This window comes from Chrysochloris asiatica, unplaced genomic scaffold (assembly GCF_000296735.1).
Source record: "Chrysochloris asiatica unplaced genomic scaffold, ChrAsi1.0 scaffold00111, whole genome shotgun sequence".
In the NCBI taxonomy this organism is placed as follows: domain Eukaryota; kingdom Metazoa; phylum Chordata; class Mammalia; order Afrosoricida; family Chrysochloridae; genus Chrysochloris; species Chrysochloris asiatica.
In genome coordinates this window covers 4690823-4709580 of record NW_006408629.1, presented here as the reverse complement: position 1 = coordinate 4709580, position 18758 = coordinate 4690823, and the positions used below count along the sequence as shown (strand labels likewise).

General features: G+C 37.2%; 1 protein-coding gene across 1 annotated transcript in view; it reads left to right on the top strand.

Moving 5' to 3' along the window:
• The window catches only part of FAM172A (family with sequence similarity 172, member A), a 623240-nt gene that overhangs the window by 18850 nt on the left and 585632 nt on the right, over window positions 1-18758 (top strand). Inside the window, exon 2 of the mRNA XM_006867893.1 lies at window positions 6859-6959. Coding sequence (XP_006867955.1) covers window positions 6859-6959 — 101 coding nt within the window. The remainder of the gene's footprint in view (window positions 1-6858; window positions 6960-18758) is intronic.

The window sequence follows — 18758 nt, the reverse complement described above, 5'->3', positions numbered from 1 at the left end:
TTACGGGAGTAGAAAGCCTCATCTTTCTCCCGCGGAGCAGCTGGTAGTTTCGAACCGCTGACTTTAAGGTTCGCAGCCCGATTCGTAACCACTACGCTACCAGAGCTCCTTATAAAGTATAAGACCTTTTTATTTTCAAGGCAACATCTTGTTTTAAAATTCATTAAGTTCTAAAATTCTGAATCAGGAACCCTGGTGGCATTGTGGTTTATGCGTTTGGTTGCTAACCACAAACTCAGCAGTTTGGGTACACCAGGCACTCTGTAAGAGAAAATTGAGGCTTTCTGTTCCTGTAAAGATTACAGCCACAGAAACCCTATACAAGTTCACTGTGAGTTGGATATGACATGTTGGCACACAGCCAGCTAGCTCAAGTTCTGAATAAAACAAGTTTGTACTGTCTTTGGGATTTGGAAGACTATCACAGTTTGCAAGGATGTTTCTGGAACAAAGAACTTTGATTCATTGGATTAATAACGTACGATTATTCTTGAATAAGCACTAGGCTGTAAACCATAAGGTCAGCAGCTCAAACCCACCAGTCGCTCCTTGGAAACCCTATACAGCATTTCTATGAGTTGGCACTGACTCCAGGGCACTTAACAACACAAACAATTACACTTGAAGGGTGATATTATTGCAGACTAGGTAGCATATCAGCTGTAGTTTTCTTTTTGTTGCTCTGCATCAACTGAATTGGTAATCTGTCATTGTATGCTAGTGGTTATCCCTTTAAAAAATCAGTTGTAGATGTTGGAATTTATAGTTCCCCTGTACAGGCATTCCTGGATTATGAATGAGATCTGTTTCTAATTGTGCCTTTAAGACTTTAGATGGATTAGGTAGGTGAGTCCGAACAGGCACATACAATTCTTATTTAGCCTTATTTTAATGCATGAAAATGCTCAAAGACTTTGTAATGATTTAAAAGGTACAGCAAGTGAAGGCAGTTGTAATGAATAATTTGTTGCAATTAGGGAGTGGTTCAGTTATTTCAAAGTGAGGGCATATTTACATCACATTATGTTGTTGTTGTTAAGTGCCATTGAGTCGGTTCCGACCCATAGCGACCCTGTACAGGGTTTCCAAGGGTGTAAATCTTTACGGGAGTAGAAAGCCTCATCTTTCTCCCGCGGAGCAGCTGGTAGTTTTGAACCGCTGACCTTAAGGTTTGCAGCCTGATTTGTAACCACTACTCTACCAGAGCTCCTTGTAGGCAAGTATATAAATTGTCCATGAGTTGAATGTTTGTAACCTGGAGACTGCCTATAGAAGAATTTTGGTGAATCTTAAAGTGGAGATATTAGAAACTCTTTTTTCCCCTGATACCAATTTTTATGTCTTTAAAAAAACTTATTTTATGTTACTTACATTGTTGTTGCTGTTAAGTCTCATTGAGTCTGTCCTGACTCGTAGTGATCTATCTGTATAGGGTTTCTGAGGAGCAATTGGTGAGTTTGAACCACTAACTTTGTGATTTAAACTGACCTTGCGATTCAGTGCATTATGTAACAGTGCCAGAATTTTTTTCTTTGTGTTTTAATTAACAGGCTCAAATGAGCACTAATACTAACTTGCCTCTGTTCTTTCGAAATGATCAGCAGAGTCTTTCTTTCACACAGATAGGAAGTAGGAAGTATTTTAGTATCGTGGGTTATAGGTAGAAGACATCAGTTTTCACCTCAAGTCTAACTTTTCATTTTCCTTGACCATTTATGAAATCAAGTAAAAGGAAAACTGCGGTGTACTTTTCTCTTTCCCTTTCTCATAAGACGCATTTACGTACAAATCATTGCACATGTTGTAGACCTTTCATGTAAATATCTTGCACGCACATACTTGTATACACACACACACACCCTTAACATGTACATGTGCCCTTTCACACACACACACACATACCCTCACATGCATATACACCCTTGTACACACCTATCGTTAATTTTTTTTAAGATACCTTGGATTTTCTTGCATAGATATGAGTATAGATTAACACTGTTAGGCAAAAATACTAATAAGTGTCTTATTTTTAGCAACAGTTCACTTTTTTAATGCAGAGTTAATGATTAATATACTTTGAAAGAGGTGAAAATTTGAAAAAATTGAAACTGGGCTTCAGTAATACACTCCTAAAAGGTCAGTGTTAGCTTAGTATCTACAAAGAGTTATTTTTAAAGTTTTTAATTACATAACTCTCATGTGACATATTTCCTGCGTCAGTTAAGTACTTTCAATCGTCTCTTCTCCTTCACTTTTTCATTGGTTAAAAATGAGATTACTATTTTTTTGAGGATTGATCATGTCCCTCTGCTTCCAACCCCTTTTTTGTGCTTCACTGCCTGTAGTATAAAATCCAAACTCAGTAGCTTGTTATTTAGGACCTTCTACTATTGGATTCCAAGAAGCTTTGGTAGCGTAGTGGTTATGAATCGGGCTGTGAACCTCAAGGTCAGCAGTTCGAAACTACCAGCTGTTCTGCGGGAGAAAGATGAGGCTTTCTGCTCCCGTAAAGATTTACAACCTCGGAAACCCTGTACAGGGTCGCTATGAGTCAGAACTGACTCCACAGCACATTACAACAACTATTGGATTCCTGGTGTGGCGCTGTGGGTTAATGTGCCAGACTGAAAAGCCATTTGAACTGCAAGGTCAGCAGTTCAAGCTCACCAGCTACTCCTCGGAAACCCTATGTAGGGTCTCTATGGGTCGGAATTGACTCGATGGTACTTAACAACAACAGCAACTATTGGATTGCAAGGAGCTCTGGTAGGGGAGTGGTTACAAGTCAGGCTGCTAACCTCAAGGTCCAGCTAGTTCAAAACTATCAGCTGTTCCACCAGAAAAAGATGAGGCTTTCTGCTCCTTTAAAGATTTACAGTCTTGGAAACCCTCTTCAGGGGTTGCTATGAGTCAGAACTGACTCCATGGCACATAATCACCACCACCACTATTAGATTCCAGCCTGCCTTCCCATCATATATTATACTGTTTGACTAATAATTCTTTGTTTCTGTCCAACTGCATTGTTCACTGTTGATTTGAACTTGCTGTTCATTTTCACAAGTTTGCTTAAGTTATCTGGGTGGGAGCAAATTGGCCCAGTTTTAGTATTGTTTATGACAAAAATCCTGCAATATATGTACATATAAGACATGTTTCTCTGAAGACTATAACAGCAATTTAACTCTCACATATAAAACGTAGATATTTTGTAACCAAAATGCTCTCCAATATGTGAGGTAAATCTGAATACCTCTGTTAGAAATTTTACTTATGCTGGGCCAGACAGCATATATCCATGAAAAGAGGGAAGGGCCTGGGAAACTCCCAGGATGTCTCAGCCCTCTCTCTACTTTCTCTGTGACTTTTGTACCATTGAGATAATTGTAAAGTTTAGTCTTTGTGTGGTGCTGTGAGATACAATTTTAGTTTGAACCACAAGGTAGGTGATTCAAACTCACCAGCCACTCCTTGGAAACCCTATAACATGTCACTATGAGTCAGAACCGACTTGACAGAATTTAACAATAACAGTGTCTTGTTAGGAAAGATCTCTGATTTGAAGTGAGTCTCATTAGACAGTCAGAAGACTGCGTGTTAGGTCACTACTGCAGTTTCTATTTGAAAGCCTTATCTTAAGGACTAGTTGAGAAATGGAAGGAATACACAGTAGCAAAAATAATTGGTAGACATTCAGCCATTTTAAGAAGCTTTAATCAAGAACTGATGCTACTGAAGGAAGAAGTCCAAGCTGCACTGAAGACACTGAAAACGAAGGTTCAAGGAATTGATGGAATACCATTTGGAATGTTTTAACAATTGATGCTGCATTGGAAGCACTCAGTGGTCTATGCCAAGAAATTTGGAAGACAATTACCTAGCCAACAAACTGGAAGAGATCCAGTTTTGTTCCCATTCCAAGGAAAGGTGACCATGGAATGTAGAAATTGAACAATATCATTAATAGTGCATGCAAGTAAAATTTTACTCAAGATAATTCAAAATGCTTGCACAATACCTTGATAGGGAGCTACCAGGATTTCATCTAGATTACGAATTGGATATGGAATGAGGGATATCACTGTTGATATCAGATGGATCTTGGGTGAATGTGGAGAATACCAGAAATGTGTGTAGTTTTTCTTTATTGACAGCAAAAAGACATTTGACTGTGTGGGTCACCACAAACTGTGGATAATATTGCAAAGCATAGGAATTCCAGAACACATAATTTGGCTCATGAGGATACTGAATGGTACAAAATCAGAAAGGGTGTGTGTCAGGGTTGTATACTTTTACCTTAACTTATTCTGTCTGTATGCTGAGCTAGTGATTGAAAAAGCTGGATTGTGTGAGGAAGAATGTGACATCAGAATTGGAGGAAGACTCATGAACAACCTTCAATATGCATATGGCACAGTCTATCTTGCTGGAAGTGAATAGGGCTTGAGCAGTTAGTGATGACAGTCAAACATGATAGCCTTCACTATGGATTCTATCTCAATGTAAAGGGAAATGAAAATCTTCACAACTGGACCAATAAATAACATCATATAAATGGAGAAAAGATAGAAATTGTCAAAGACATCATTTTACTTGTATCCACACTCAACACTTATGGAAGCATCCGTCAAGAAATCAAACAATGTATTGCATTAGTCATATCTTATCCAAAAGACCTTGGTCTTTTTCCTTAAAGCGCAGATGTCAATTTGAAGACTAAGGCATCTTCCACTTGCCTCATATGAATGTGAAAGTTGGACAATGAATAAGGAGGACTGTAGAAGAATCTATGCTTTGGAGAAAAATGTGGAAAGTACCATTGACTGCCAAGAGAACAAACAAATCTGGAAGAAATGCAGCCAGAATGTTCCTCACAAGCTAGGGTGGCAAGACTTGGTCTTTCATACTTTCAGGAAGTGTCAGGAGCGACCAGTTCCTGGTGAAGGGCATTGTGCTTCATAAAGTGGAGGGTAAGAGAAAAAAAGGATGATCCCCAATGAGATGGATTGACTCAGTGGCAAGAAACATTGGGCTTAATAACAGTTGTGAGGATGGTACAGGACCAGGCAGTGTTTTGTTCTGTTGTGCATAAAGTCACTATGAGTCCTAACAGACTTGAAGGCACCTAAAAACAACAACAATAGTTGAGAAATCTCACTGAAATCTTCTGAACTCATTTAATCCATGTTGTTGTTGTGAAGTGTCGTTGAGTTGTTCCGACCCATAGCGATGCTGTATAGGGTTTCCAAGGAGCAGTTAGTTGGTGAGCTTGAACTGCCAACCTTGCAGTTCAATCGGCTTTGCAGTCTGGTGCATTAACCCACAGCGCCACACCAGAATCCTTAATTTTCCCAAACATCTTCTAGATTTTATTGTTTATATGAGTTGCCTATTGCAGTTTTTTTAGATTACTGACAACAAGGGTAAGCCAAAAAGTATTTCTACTGAAGTTGCAGTTCATACACGTGTGGGTTTATTTCAAACAAAATATGTTTAAGCATCTGTGTGATTGGTTGACTGCAGAGTTTTCTCAGTATTACACTTACCTTAGAGGTGTCTTAAAAAAAAAAAAAAAGTCCAATCTAAGCAGTGAATTCTGAGTTTGTTTTTTAAAGTTTTCATTGTGAATTGAGTGATAGTTTACATGGGAGAACGTCAGCTTTACATTCATCCTAAAATAATTAATTTCATTTCAATGATTACAGTCTCTTCCATACATCATCATTCAACAGCATTTGCTTCCATTCCCTCTGTGTGTGTGTGTGTTTATGTACCTGAAGCACTCAGGAATATATAACCATTCAAACAACCAGAGGGTACACTCTGCAAACTTACCCACCCAGGCCGCCAGTACACAGCCTCTCTCCCTCCCTGAGTCCAGAGTCCCCAGCCGCTCCAGCTCCCCATGTGATCTTAGTGGTTTTGCTGGGCCTATTAGATTCAATGCAGAGAGATTGTCTCATAAGTTTATGGCTACTGTTTCTTTAGATTTAAAGGGATCATTTTGATTTTCGCGAAGGATATAAGATAACACAGATACTTATTATGAAGAAATTTTAAGAAAATAAAAAACTGCTTTGGTGAGAAAAAGACTAGGAAACTTGCATGAAGGAATTTATTTTCCGTCATGACAATGTTCTTGCTCATTCTTCAAGGGTAAAGGGCTGTCTTATGAAAATTTCATTTTCAGACCTTTCCCGATCTACCCTACAATACTGATCTTGTCTCTTCAGACTTATTTTTGTTCCCAAATTTAAAAAACACTGAAAGGTAACATGATTTGAGTCTCTGTAGGGTACCAAAACTTTGGTTTTCTGTATAAATCAAAGAATACAGACTTTTTAGGGGACACTGCCTTCAGAAGTGTATGGACCTAGATGGAAGATGTATTGAGAAACAATAGCTTTACATTTTGATATTTTTGTTGAATGGAGGTTTCTAGAATTGTGTAGTAGTTCTTTTATATTTACCCTTGTCTTTCATTCTTGTTTAACCTCCTAGAAAGTTGCTCAGGCTTCTAAATATTTGCACTTTACCTCCTCAGGTAACTTCTGTGTTTTTTGAGGACTGGAACCAAGCCTATGGCAGTAGACACTTATATGTAGAAGGACCTCAAATATTTTTAATTTGTGTTAGATAGATGAAGATTAAGAAATATAGCTTTTGAGTGCTGGGAGGTCCTCCTTTTATACTATTTGTATGTTGGTGTTATATTGACATTTAGGAAATAAAATCTAATGTGAAAAAATGGAGTTTTTGAATTATTTTAAACTTTTATCAGTCATTATTTGCTGTACTTTCAATATTATTATAAATATACTCTCAAAATCACAATATTGCTTGTTTTTCTTCTAGAGGGACAGTTAAGACACATAAAAACTGGGGAACCATTTGTGTTTAACTACCGAGAAGACTTGCACAGATGGAACCAGAAAAGATATGAAGCTCTAGGAGAGGTATGTTCATACACTCTGTTAACATAGCCAAGTTCCAATATCAAATACATTAAGTTTGGTTACAAACGTCTGATTTATGGACAACTTGTGCATGCCCCTTAATGTTATATAGATTTGCCCTAACTATAAAATGATTGAGCCAACCCCCCCCCATTTGCAAATCTTTACAATCAACTTCACTTGCTGCATGTGAGTTTTTAAATCATTGAAAGATTTTGAGCCCTATAAACAGATCTTGTTCATAACCCAGGGATAGCCTGTACTCTATTCACAAAAATAGATATTTCAAAAAAGAGGTTTGCCTTATTTGATTTTTTAAAAATGCATTCTCAATTTAAAAATTTTATGTTTTCATGCAAATGTATCATTTCAATGGACTTAATATTTTGTAGTGAGTTTGTGTTATATTAAATTATGACCAATTTAATTTTTTAAAAAATGTTTTTAAAAAGTTGCATCTTCTACTCTGTCAGTATTGTTTCACGTTCTTCCTTACAAAAAGTTGATATTTGAGCTAATAAGCTGACTCTTTTTACTTGATAAAGGATTAGGTTTTATGAACATTATGTATCACAAATTGTCCTATTAGAGGAAGAATTGAGAATATTTCTCATTCAGTGCAATGTCTTTTTAAAGCCACAATTATTTTTCATTCTTTGTCATATTAAGTCTTAATAAAATACGTAAAGAAACATGTGTTTAGTGTCATGGGCTTCCAAAAGAACCAACAGATTTCTGTTGGAAGAAATGCAGCCAGAGTGCTCCTTGGAGGCCAGGATGGCCAAACTTCATCTCTCATACTTTGGACATATTGTCATGAAGGTCCAGTCGCTGGATAAGGATATCATGTTTGGTAGGGTGTAGGGTCAGAAAAAAAGAGGAAGACCCCCTCAGCGAGATGGATTGGACAAGTGGCAGCATCAGTGGGTTCAAGTGTGGCAACAGTTGTGAGGTTGGCCCAGAATTGGGTAGTGTTTCGTTCCTTTGTGCATAGGGTCACTATGAGTTGGTACTGACTCGATGGTACCTAACAACAACAACAACAACAAATGTATATGTGTGCATACATATGTGTGTGTGTGTTTATATATATATATAAATGTATATGTGTGCATACATATGTGTGTGTATATATATATATTGGTATTTTCGATAACTTCATGTGGATGCGAAAGCTGGACAGTGAATAAGGAAGATCGTAGAAGAATTGATGCCTTTGAATTGTGGTGTTGGAGGAGAATACTAAAAGTGCCATGGGCTGCCAAAAGAACCAATAGATCTGTTTTGGAAGAAGTGCAGCCAGAGTGCTCCTTGAAGGCCAAGATGGCTAAGCCTCATCTCTCCTACTTTGGACACATTGTCCGGAGAGAACAGTCGCTGGAGAAGGATGTCATGCTGGGTCAGAGAAAAAGAGGAAGACCCCCAACGAGATGGATCAACCAGGTGGCATCATTGATGGCGTCAAGTGTGGCAGCGGTAGTGAGGTTGGCCCAGGATCGGACATTGTTTCGTTCTGTGCATGGGGTCGACTCGATGGTACCTGACAACAATACCAACAACATACATACATATATATATATAAATGTATGTATTTTTCCAGAATGTTATATATATTGGAAGTAGACTATACACCTCTTAGGAAATTCCTTTTCAACTAATTGACTGCTGCTCTATTTCTCCACGTCATTGTCTCTGCGTCCATCTCTGGCGTCTCTGCTCCTCTGGATAGAGTCCCGTACTCCACTCTTCTCCCTTAATGGTCGCAGGGACCTCTCTCTGCTCCTGGACTGCAAAATCAACCACTTCCCTGATTTTGTTACAAAACATCTACCTTTACATTTCTAACCCTCACAGTGAATCTTGATAGCAGTTAATCACTATTGAACCACAAGAGTCCTATCTCCATCCCCTTTCACCAGTCCCAACCAGACAGTTTGGAATCCACTAAGTGGAGATTCTACCTTCCTCCACACCCTCTGGAACTAGGTTCCCTTTTGAAAGCTTGTAAGCCAGTCACTTCTTGCCTTTATAGCCCCCACACTTTGGGTAGCCAATGTCTGAGTTGCCTATCCCTGTCTACCTTGTGTACTGAGAGGGTGGGAATGATCCTTGCTGTAAAGATTTGTTCCATCTTTTAGCTTCTGCATCCATAAATATAGGTCAAGTTCATCAAACTGGAGTGGATTACGCTTCCCCCCCCCCTCTTTGTTCTTCTAGTCAAGTTCTGTAGATCGAAGTTTTAAAGAAAGAGTTTTGCTTCATCCAGCAGTCTAAACTAAAACTCCTTCTGTTTTTTCAGAGTTTTCCTACCGAATATCAAGCTTTTCTTCAACTGAAAGCTGCTATATATGTTTCACAACTGCCAGTTTGGTTTATGTTTATTCCTCTCTTAAGGACATTATTATTGCAGTCATTCAGCTGAAATTGTTTTTAAGACTTGCTCCTGAAATTCCCTATCATCTCTATGTAAATTAAACTTATTGTACAAGTAAAATAAACTGAGATGTTAGTTTGATTTTAGAATACAGTGCTATAACTACAGAAAAGAATATTCTTTACACTCAAATAGTTACATTTTTATCGTGAAACAAAGGCTTTTGCTAATATGAATGATCTTTTATGCTATACATCTGTAACTTGAAAAAGGCAGCTTTTAATAAGTTTGGATAACTTCTTAGAAGTTAGAGAGAATGCTTGTTTAAAGAGATGGCAGAGTGGTGTTAAAGGATAATTTCAAAATAGAAATCTTTAGTTTGTGTGTGTTTATATATGTATGTATGCATATGTGTATTCATGTGTGTGTATATGTGTGTACAGCCACACATACATGAGAGGACTTCAGAAAGTTCATGAAAAATTGGAATGGATAGATAATGAAAAATGTCCATGATCTTTGTGAAGCCTCTTCATAGAGACACACACAAATATGAGTGTATGACAAAATGTACTGCTGCAAAATCCTAGAAACCTTTATTTAAAAAAAATATTGAAGTGTGAAGTTATTGTTTGTCAATCTGTGTCTATACACTTGAAGGCTTTTTTTCTATCAAACTCTTCCTGAAGAATTCTGTGCTCTTGTATTTACATGCCAAAATCTTAGTTTTGGCATTCTTGAGGGACTCAAATCATGTTTGTCTGTAGTGATGTTTAAGTTTGGGGAACAAAAAGACCTCTGAATGTGATATGCAAATTCATGACATTAGGGTGGATAGGATAAGGCTTGCCATTGAAATTTTCATGGGACAGCCTTTGCTGTCCTTAAGGAATGTGCAAATGCATTGTCATGATGGAACAAAAGTTCTCATTACAACTTTCCTAGCCTTTTTCTGACACTTCAGTTTTCCATTTTCTTAAAATTTCTTCCCAATAAACTCCCATGATTGTCCTGTGTCCTTTGAGAAGATCTGCCAAGCACCTCACTCTCTTGGTACCAAAATTTGTCTTAGTTATCTTAGTTAACTTGATACCAAAATTTGTTATTGTTGTAAAGTGCCCTTGAGTTGGTTCTGACTCATAGAAACCCTGTATAGGGTTTCTGAGGAGTAGCTGGTAGGTTTGAACTTAATACTTAATTGCACATGAGCAATTGATGGACTGTTCCATAGTTGACCTCTGGCCTTGTTTTGGCTGATGACACTGAGCTTCTTTACCCATATATGTAGTCAGTTTTATTCCTATTTATTCCATCTGGTGAGGTTCATGTGATACTTGCCTTTTATGTTGTTTAAAAAATGTATTTGCAATGAACACGTTGTCCTTGCAAAATTATATCATGTGATTTCCAGCATCACTTCTGTCACCCAGGCCATATTTTCAAACTACTGATCCTTTCTATTTGTTTCCTGTTTTTGTATTCCAATTCTACTATTGGTAGAATTCTTCAGTTTCATCATCACTGGCTTTAGTGGTTGGTGTGTAAGTTTAAATAATGGTGATAATAGCTGTTCTTCCTTGCAGCCATATAGATACTATCCTATCACAGACAACACTGTACTTCAAGATAGATCTTGAAATGCTCTTTTTAATGATGAATGCAACAAAAATGCATCTGTCAAACTGACAGAAAAACAGAGGGGATTAATAATATGTTCTGTAAAATAGTAAAGAATTACTAAAAAATGTTGAAATATATATTTTTAAGTATATGCCAGTTACATTTCAATGGTAGTATATAGGCATTTAAGGAGCTCTTGTAGAGTTGTGGTAACAAGTTGGGGTGGTAATCTCACGGTCAGCAGTTCGAAACTAACAGTGATTCTGTGGGAGAACAATATATATATAGGGCAGAGATGGGAGAGAGGGAGGCAGATTTGCCGAATGTGTCCTTTGGTGGTGTAAATTATTATATATGCCTGAGTGTTTATATATATATATAAAGGTGAATAGAGAGAAATACAGTTAACTGATGGTACATGGAGGGGATTATAGTCATTGTAATGAAACAAGGTGTATGATTTGTTGAATGTAAAACTGATGATCTGCTCTGTAAACTTTCACTCAACTCACAATAAAAACTTAAAAAACAAAAAGAGAGATTTTCAGCCTCAGAAACCCTATACTGGGTTTCTATGAGCTGGAACTGACTCTATGGCACATAACCACCACCACCATACAGGTGTTTGAAAAAATACTAGTTATCATTATTTTGTTACTCAAATACTTGTATATATTTGATTATCTCTGTATGACTTTATATTCATATATTGTGATTTTTATACATCTAGTATTTTGACAGCAGCAAAATTCTTTGCAATCAAGTCAACTTGGTTCTTAGTTCTGGTTCTGTTATTTATTTTTAATGACTTTAAGAAAGTAATGTTTGCGAGACTTCAATGTAAAATGGGAATACAATTCTATACAATATTGCGAAAATAAGTTAGATGGGTGAAACATAATATTTTTTATCTCAACATTCCATGGATTCCTAATGTGGCACTGTAGGATAAGCACTGGACTGCTATCAGTCTCTACTTCTTCCAAGATAAATTTGTTTATTCTTTTGGCACTTTTGAGTGTATTCATTGAGTTCTGGTAGTGTTGTGGGTTACATGTTGGGCTGCTTACCACAAGGTAAGCAGTTCGAATCCACCAGCTGTTCCTAATGAGAAAGATGAGACTTCCCGCTTCTGTAAAGATTTGCAGCCTTGGAAACTTTATTACAGGGTCACTATATGTCAGAAGTGCCTCGACAGCACGTAACCACCACCACCACCATGGTGTATTCACTATTCTTTGCCATCATCATAATTCAACTGCATTACTTCTTCTGTGCTCTTTCTTATACGCTGTCTAACTGTCACATGCTCATGAGGTGATTCAAAACACCATGGCTTGGGTCAGGCATACCTTAGTATTCAAAATTACGTCTTTGCTCTTTAACATTTTAAAGAGGTCTTTCGCAGCAGGTTTGTCCAGTGTAATTTATTGTTTGCTTTCTTGACTGCTGATTTCATGAGTATTGATTGTAGATCCAAGTAAAATGAAATTCCTGACATCTTCAGTCTTTTCTGCATTTATCATTTATTTGCCCAGTTGTGAGGATTTTTGTTTTCTTACATTAAGTTGTAGGGTTGCTATAAATCAGAACCTACTCGATGGCGCCTAACAGCAACAACATGTTGCACATTTAGAGAGTTCAAGATCACCAGTCGGTCCTTGGAAACCCTATACAGGGTTGCTATGTGCCGGAACCGACTTGACAGTAGTTAGCAACAATAACAACAACATAATTCTAAGAGCTGAAATACTACTAGGAATGAGGACTTCACCCAATGTAATCATCCCCTCAAGGCGTGCTACATTCATCTTAAATGTTCAAGTAGTACATTAGTGTTAGCAAAGTTGAAGCCATGATTTTTATTTATGAAAAGGAAATTGTAAATGATTGGAACTGATTACTGTAAATGACAGGAACTTTTTAGGAGGTAAACCTGCCTAAACTTCAAAGGAGTCCTAGTATGGCACTATAGGATAATCACTAGACCACAAGGTCATTTTGAATTGCAAGGTTGGTGGTTCAAACTCTCCAGCCACTCTTTGGACACCCTATACAGTGTTGCTATGAGTCAGAACCTGACTTGGTGGCATTTAATAACAACACTGCTTACCCTTTCTAAAATTACCCTTGCCCATTCTTACTTCCCTCAGCCGGCACACCATGGTGCATGTCTGATACTGTGTTCATGTCTTGATGATCATGAGGTCCCCATGAGCCTTTGTGAGATTGACCCTTTTATGTGAGAAGACTCTGACAGCAGGAGCATAAACTGGCTCATTTCCTGGGTGGACCAGAGACTACTCAATCCTGTTAGGTAGTTAGATGCTCCTTCGTTGTTGTTGTTGTGTGTCGTGGAATCAGTTCCAACTCATAGTGATCCCATACAGGGTGTCCGAGGCGTAAATCTTTATGGGAACAGAAAGCCTAGTAGCCCGATTCGTAACCACTACACTAGGCTACTAGTAAACAAGCCAATCCCTGCAAGCTATTTTTACTGATAGTAAATAGATCCATCACTTAGAAGATTGTGGTCTTGGTCAAACAATTATGTGTAATTCCAAGTTCATAGTCACAGAGCATATAATGTAAAACCATTGTAACAAATAGCAAGATGGTAGACTTAAATTAAACCATACTGATAAACACTGTAAATGCAAATGGTTTTAAAACCCCAGTTGAAAGGCTGAGATTGTTATTTAGGATAAAAAAGAAAGGATCAACCATATTCTATCTCTAAGAACTCAGTTAAATATAAAGACACAGGTGGGATAAAAAGAAAAATATATGCTAAATTAAAAAAACCCTACCACCAGACGCATCCTTTGCTGTCAAGTAAGCCACAACTCCTAGCAACACTCAAGGGCAGAATCGAAGTGCCTCATAGGGTCTCCAAGACTATAAGCTTTATAGAAGCAGACTACCACAGTTGTTCTGTTTTGCTCTGCTATAATGGTTGTTGTGGTGTGCCACTGAGTTGGTTCCGACTCATAGCGACCCTGTATAGTGTTTTTAAGATTGTAAATCTTTCCAGATGCAGGAAGTCTCATCTTTCTGATGCGGAGAGACTGGTAGATTCAACCTGCTGATATTGACTCAGCTCATAATCAAACTAAACTACCAGGGTTCCTTATACCATGATGTTGTTGTTAGGTGCTGTCGAGTTGGGTCCTATTCATAGTGACCCTGTATTGGGTTGCCAAGGAGTGGCTGGTGGGTTTGAACTACTGACCTTGTGGTTCAAACTGACCTTGTGGTCCAGTGTTTATTCTACAGTATTATCACACCATGAATCTTGCGCAGCAGCAATATTAATATCTGAGAAAATTGAGTTTTAAAACAAATATTTCTTAGGATAAAGATGGTTATTTCATTATGACAATTGCCCCAATTCTTCAAGAAGACATCATTGAAACATCTCTTTTTTATTGTTGTTGTTTTGTTATCTGTTGTAGAGTCTGTTCTGAGTCATAGTTACCCTTTAGAGCCTTTCTGAGCATATAAATCTGTATGGGAGCAGAAAGTCTCTTTTTCTCTCCAGTACAGCGTTTGGTGGATCTGAACTGCTGACCCTGTGGATAGTAGTACTGTGCTCATCCTACAGTGTCATTAGTGCTCCTTGACTACTCAGATAGTGCTCACAGTAGGGGAAAAATTTGGAACAAAACTAAAAGTCATAACCAAAAAAGGACCAGGATTACCAGTCTGATAGTTGTGGTGCCCCCAAGACTATGACCCTTAGACATCCTTCAAACCTGGAATTGAACTCGTCCCTGTGTTTCAACTTTCAGCCAAATGATAGACAGGCTTATGAGGTGAAGAGTAATCAATTTTACTGGATCAAAAAGGCAGTATTTGCCCAGGAATAATGGTCGGAAGACAGTAAGGGATAGGAAAGACGAATAAATGGAACAGTATACACAGATGAGTATTATTACATTGTACATCTAAAAGTTTATGTATCTAATAACAGATCTTCAAAATCCACAAGAAAAAGGAGAACCAGCGAAATGTACAATCTGAGTCAGATTTAAGTTTGTATTTGAATAATTTACAGAACAAGTAGACAAAAAAATTTACAAAAATATGTGAGATGCAAACACAACTATTAACCAACATTGCAAAACTGCTGTTTATAGAATATTCTACTGGGCATTACTAGAATAGAACTTCTTTCAAGTATTCTGGAAACATTTATCCAAATAGAACATATTTTAGACCATTTGCCAGTCAAAAATGAAGCAAGAGAAGGGCAGAGAATACACAGAGAATACAGAATTTCTTTAGGAATAAGAGAAGGAATGTCATTACTACCTTATAGACATTAAAAGGATGTTATTGTATTGTTTTTGTTATGTTCTTTTGAGTCAGCTCAGACTCATAATGACCCTGTGCACAACAGCATGAAACATTGCATGGTCATGATCCATATTCATAATTGTTGTTACACTTGAGCCCATTGCTACTGCCAATGTGTCAATTCATCTCATTAGGGTTGTTCCTCTTGTTGACTTTACCAAGCATAATGCCCTTCTTCAGGGACTGATTCCTCCTGATAATATATTTGAAGTATAATAGAGGAAGTCTCACCATACTGGCTTCTAAGAAGCATTCTTGCAGTACTTCAAAAACTTGTTTGTTCTTCTGTCGATTCATAGTATTTTTAATATTTTTCTCCAACACAATAACTCAAATGCATTAATTCTTCTACAGTCTTCTTTTTTCATTGCCCAATTTTCACATGCATATTGAAAATACCATGGCTTTGTTCAGGTGCACTGTAGTCCTCAAACTGATATGGTTGCTCTTGAACACTTTAAAGAGGACTTGTCCAGCAGATTTACTTAATACAATAGGTCCTTTGGTTTCTTGACCACTGCTTCAATCTTTTCTCCATTTATCATGATTTTATTTATTGATTTTTATTTTCTTTACATTGAGGTACAATCCTTATTGGAGACTATATTCTTATCTTCATCAGTAAATGTTTTAAGTCCTCTTCACTTTCAGCAAGCAAGGTTGTATCATTTGCATATGGCAGTTTGTTAAAGAGTCTTCCTCTAATCCTGATGCCATGGTCTTCATATAATCCAGTTTCTTGTATTGTTTGCTCATGATACAGATTAAATTTGTATGGTGAAATGATAGAATCATGTCATACATCTTTCCTAATTTTAAACTATTCAGTGTTTCTTTGTTTTGTTAGAACGACTGCCTTGATCGTATGCTATCTCTTGAAATGACTGAACATTGACCGTTTCTTTTTGGTACAGTTATTCTCCTCTTCCTCCCCCCTTTTTTTTTTTTTTTTTATGCTTTCTGCATCATTTAATACTTTGTCCATGAAATCCTTCAATATTTCAAGTTGAGGTTTGAATTTTTTCTTCATTTTTTCATCTTGAGAAATCTGAGTGTGTTCTTCCACTTTGGATGTTTCATTCCAGATCTTGGCACATTTTATTGTAAGATTTTACTTCGTGTTCTTGATCTGCCCTTTGAAATTTTCTGTTCAGCTGTTTTACGTCCTCATTTCTTACATTTACTTTCGCACTCTATGCTGGAGAGCGTGTTTCAGAATTTTTTCTGGCATACACTTTGTTTTCTATCTTTTATATCTTTTTAATGACCTTTTCCTTTCTTCTTGTATGATGTTCTTAAAATGTCATTCCATAGCTTTTTGGTCATTAGTGTCTAGCGAATCAAATCTTTTCTTGAGATGGTCTCTAAATTTAGTTGGGATATGTTCAAGGACATACTTTGTCTCTCATAGATTCTTTTTAATTTTCTTCAGGTTCAGCTTGAACATGCATACAATTCATGGTTTGTTCCACATTCATCCCCTGGCCTTGTTTTGGCAGATGATAATGAACTTTTTCACCATCTCTTCACACACATGTAGTCAGTTTGTTTTCTATGCATTCTGTCTAGCAAAGTCCATGTCTTTTATGCTATTTAAAAAGGTGTTTGAAATGAATAAATCATTGATGTTTCAAAATTCTATCATGTGACCTCCATCATCTTTTCTGTCACAAGACCGTATATTCCAACAACTTGCTCTTCAATTTTGTTTCCATCCTTTGCATTCTAATCACTAGCAATTATCAATACATCTGATTGCATGTTTGATCAATTTCAGACTGAGGAAGTTGGTAGAATTCTTCAATTTCAACATCTCTGGCTTTGGTAATTGGTGCCTAAATTTGAGTAATAATGGTATCAATTATTCTTGCTTTTAGGTATATGGATATTATCTTATCACAGGTAGTGTTATATTTCAAAATAGATCTTGCAATATTGTTTTGGTGTTTGATTTGTAGTTCCTGGCATAGTAAACCATGTTATTGTTGGATTCAAAATTGCCAATGCCAGTCCATTTCATCTCACTAATGCCTAGGACATTGATCTTATCTTTGACAACATCTAGTTTTCATAGATTTGTATATTCCATGTTTTGATTATTGATGGATACTAGCTGTCATTTCTCCTTATTTTGTATTTTGCCCCATCAGCAAATGAAGGTCCTGAATGTTGTACTTTGTTCATATTATCATGGTTAACTCTACCCCTCAAAGTATTTTGAGTGCCCTCCAACTTGTGGGGTTCATATTTTGCACTATAACTAACATTGTTCCACTGCTTTTCATAAGATTTTGAGTGGCTTAACATTCAAAAGGCATTTACCTCTCCTTCTTTCTTGTTTGTATTAGTCTGGAAACTTTGCCAAACCCTGTCCACCATGGGCTACTCTACTGGTATTTTAAATACTTGTGGCATAGATTCCAGCATCACAGCTACACACAAGCCACCACGGTACTACAAACTGACAGCCAAGTGGTGGTATTGTTGGATGTTGTTGTCGATTCGACCCATAGCAACCCTGTATATGTTTTCCAAGGAGCAGCTGGTGAGCGTGAATCACCACCCTTTCAGTCCAAACAGCTTTGCAGTCTGGCACATTAACCTATAGCACCACACCAGGATTCCATTGTTGGATAGTAAAAGAAGTAGACTCCCAACGAGATGGATTGGCCAAGTGGCAGCACTGTTGGACTCAAGCGTGGCAACAGTAGTGAGGTTGGTCCAGGAATGGGCAGTGTTTGGTTCTGCTGTGCATAAGGTTGCTATGAGTTGGTACTGACTCGATGGCACCTAACAACAACACAACAACAAGGGAATATTATTAATAACTATGCAAATAAAGTCAACCATTTAGATGAAATCAGCAAAGTCCTTGACAGAAAAAAGCTATAAAATATCACTAAGGAAGAAATCAGTAACCTGAGTAGTCTTATGTCAAAGTATTATTTAAAAATTCTTTCTCAAAAAATGCTTCAGACTTAGGCAACTTTAATGGTGAATTCTTTATAATATTTATGAAGGCCCTACTGTGAAATTAATAGTTATGATAGTATAAATTGTTTTCTTTCTTTTAAAATGGTTATAGTTCAGTCTGAGAAAAAATGTATTAAAATGTTCATATAAACATGAAAGCAACAAATAAACTATGGAAATGCTTTCTTCTCTTTTTGTCTTAAAAATCTAAGTCTTTCTCAATATTTGATGTCATATTTTGGCTTGATCAAGAAAGGTTACTTGTCGGGTTCCCTCAGTGCAAATCCTTCCAAGAATAAGACTCAATGGGAATACACACTCTGATTGGTGACCATGCTCATCATCGATAAGGGGAAGTGAGGGAAAACCAGCAATGAAGTGGCGAGCTAAGCCCTACAATGTGGAGAGTGAAGCGTTCAGCTGATAAAAGGAGAGGGCATATGTACAAGAACACCTACACTTGCAGATAATAC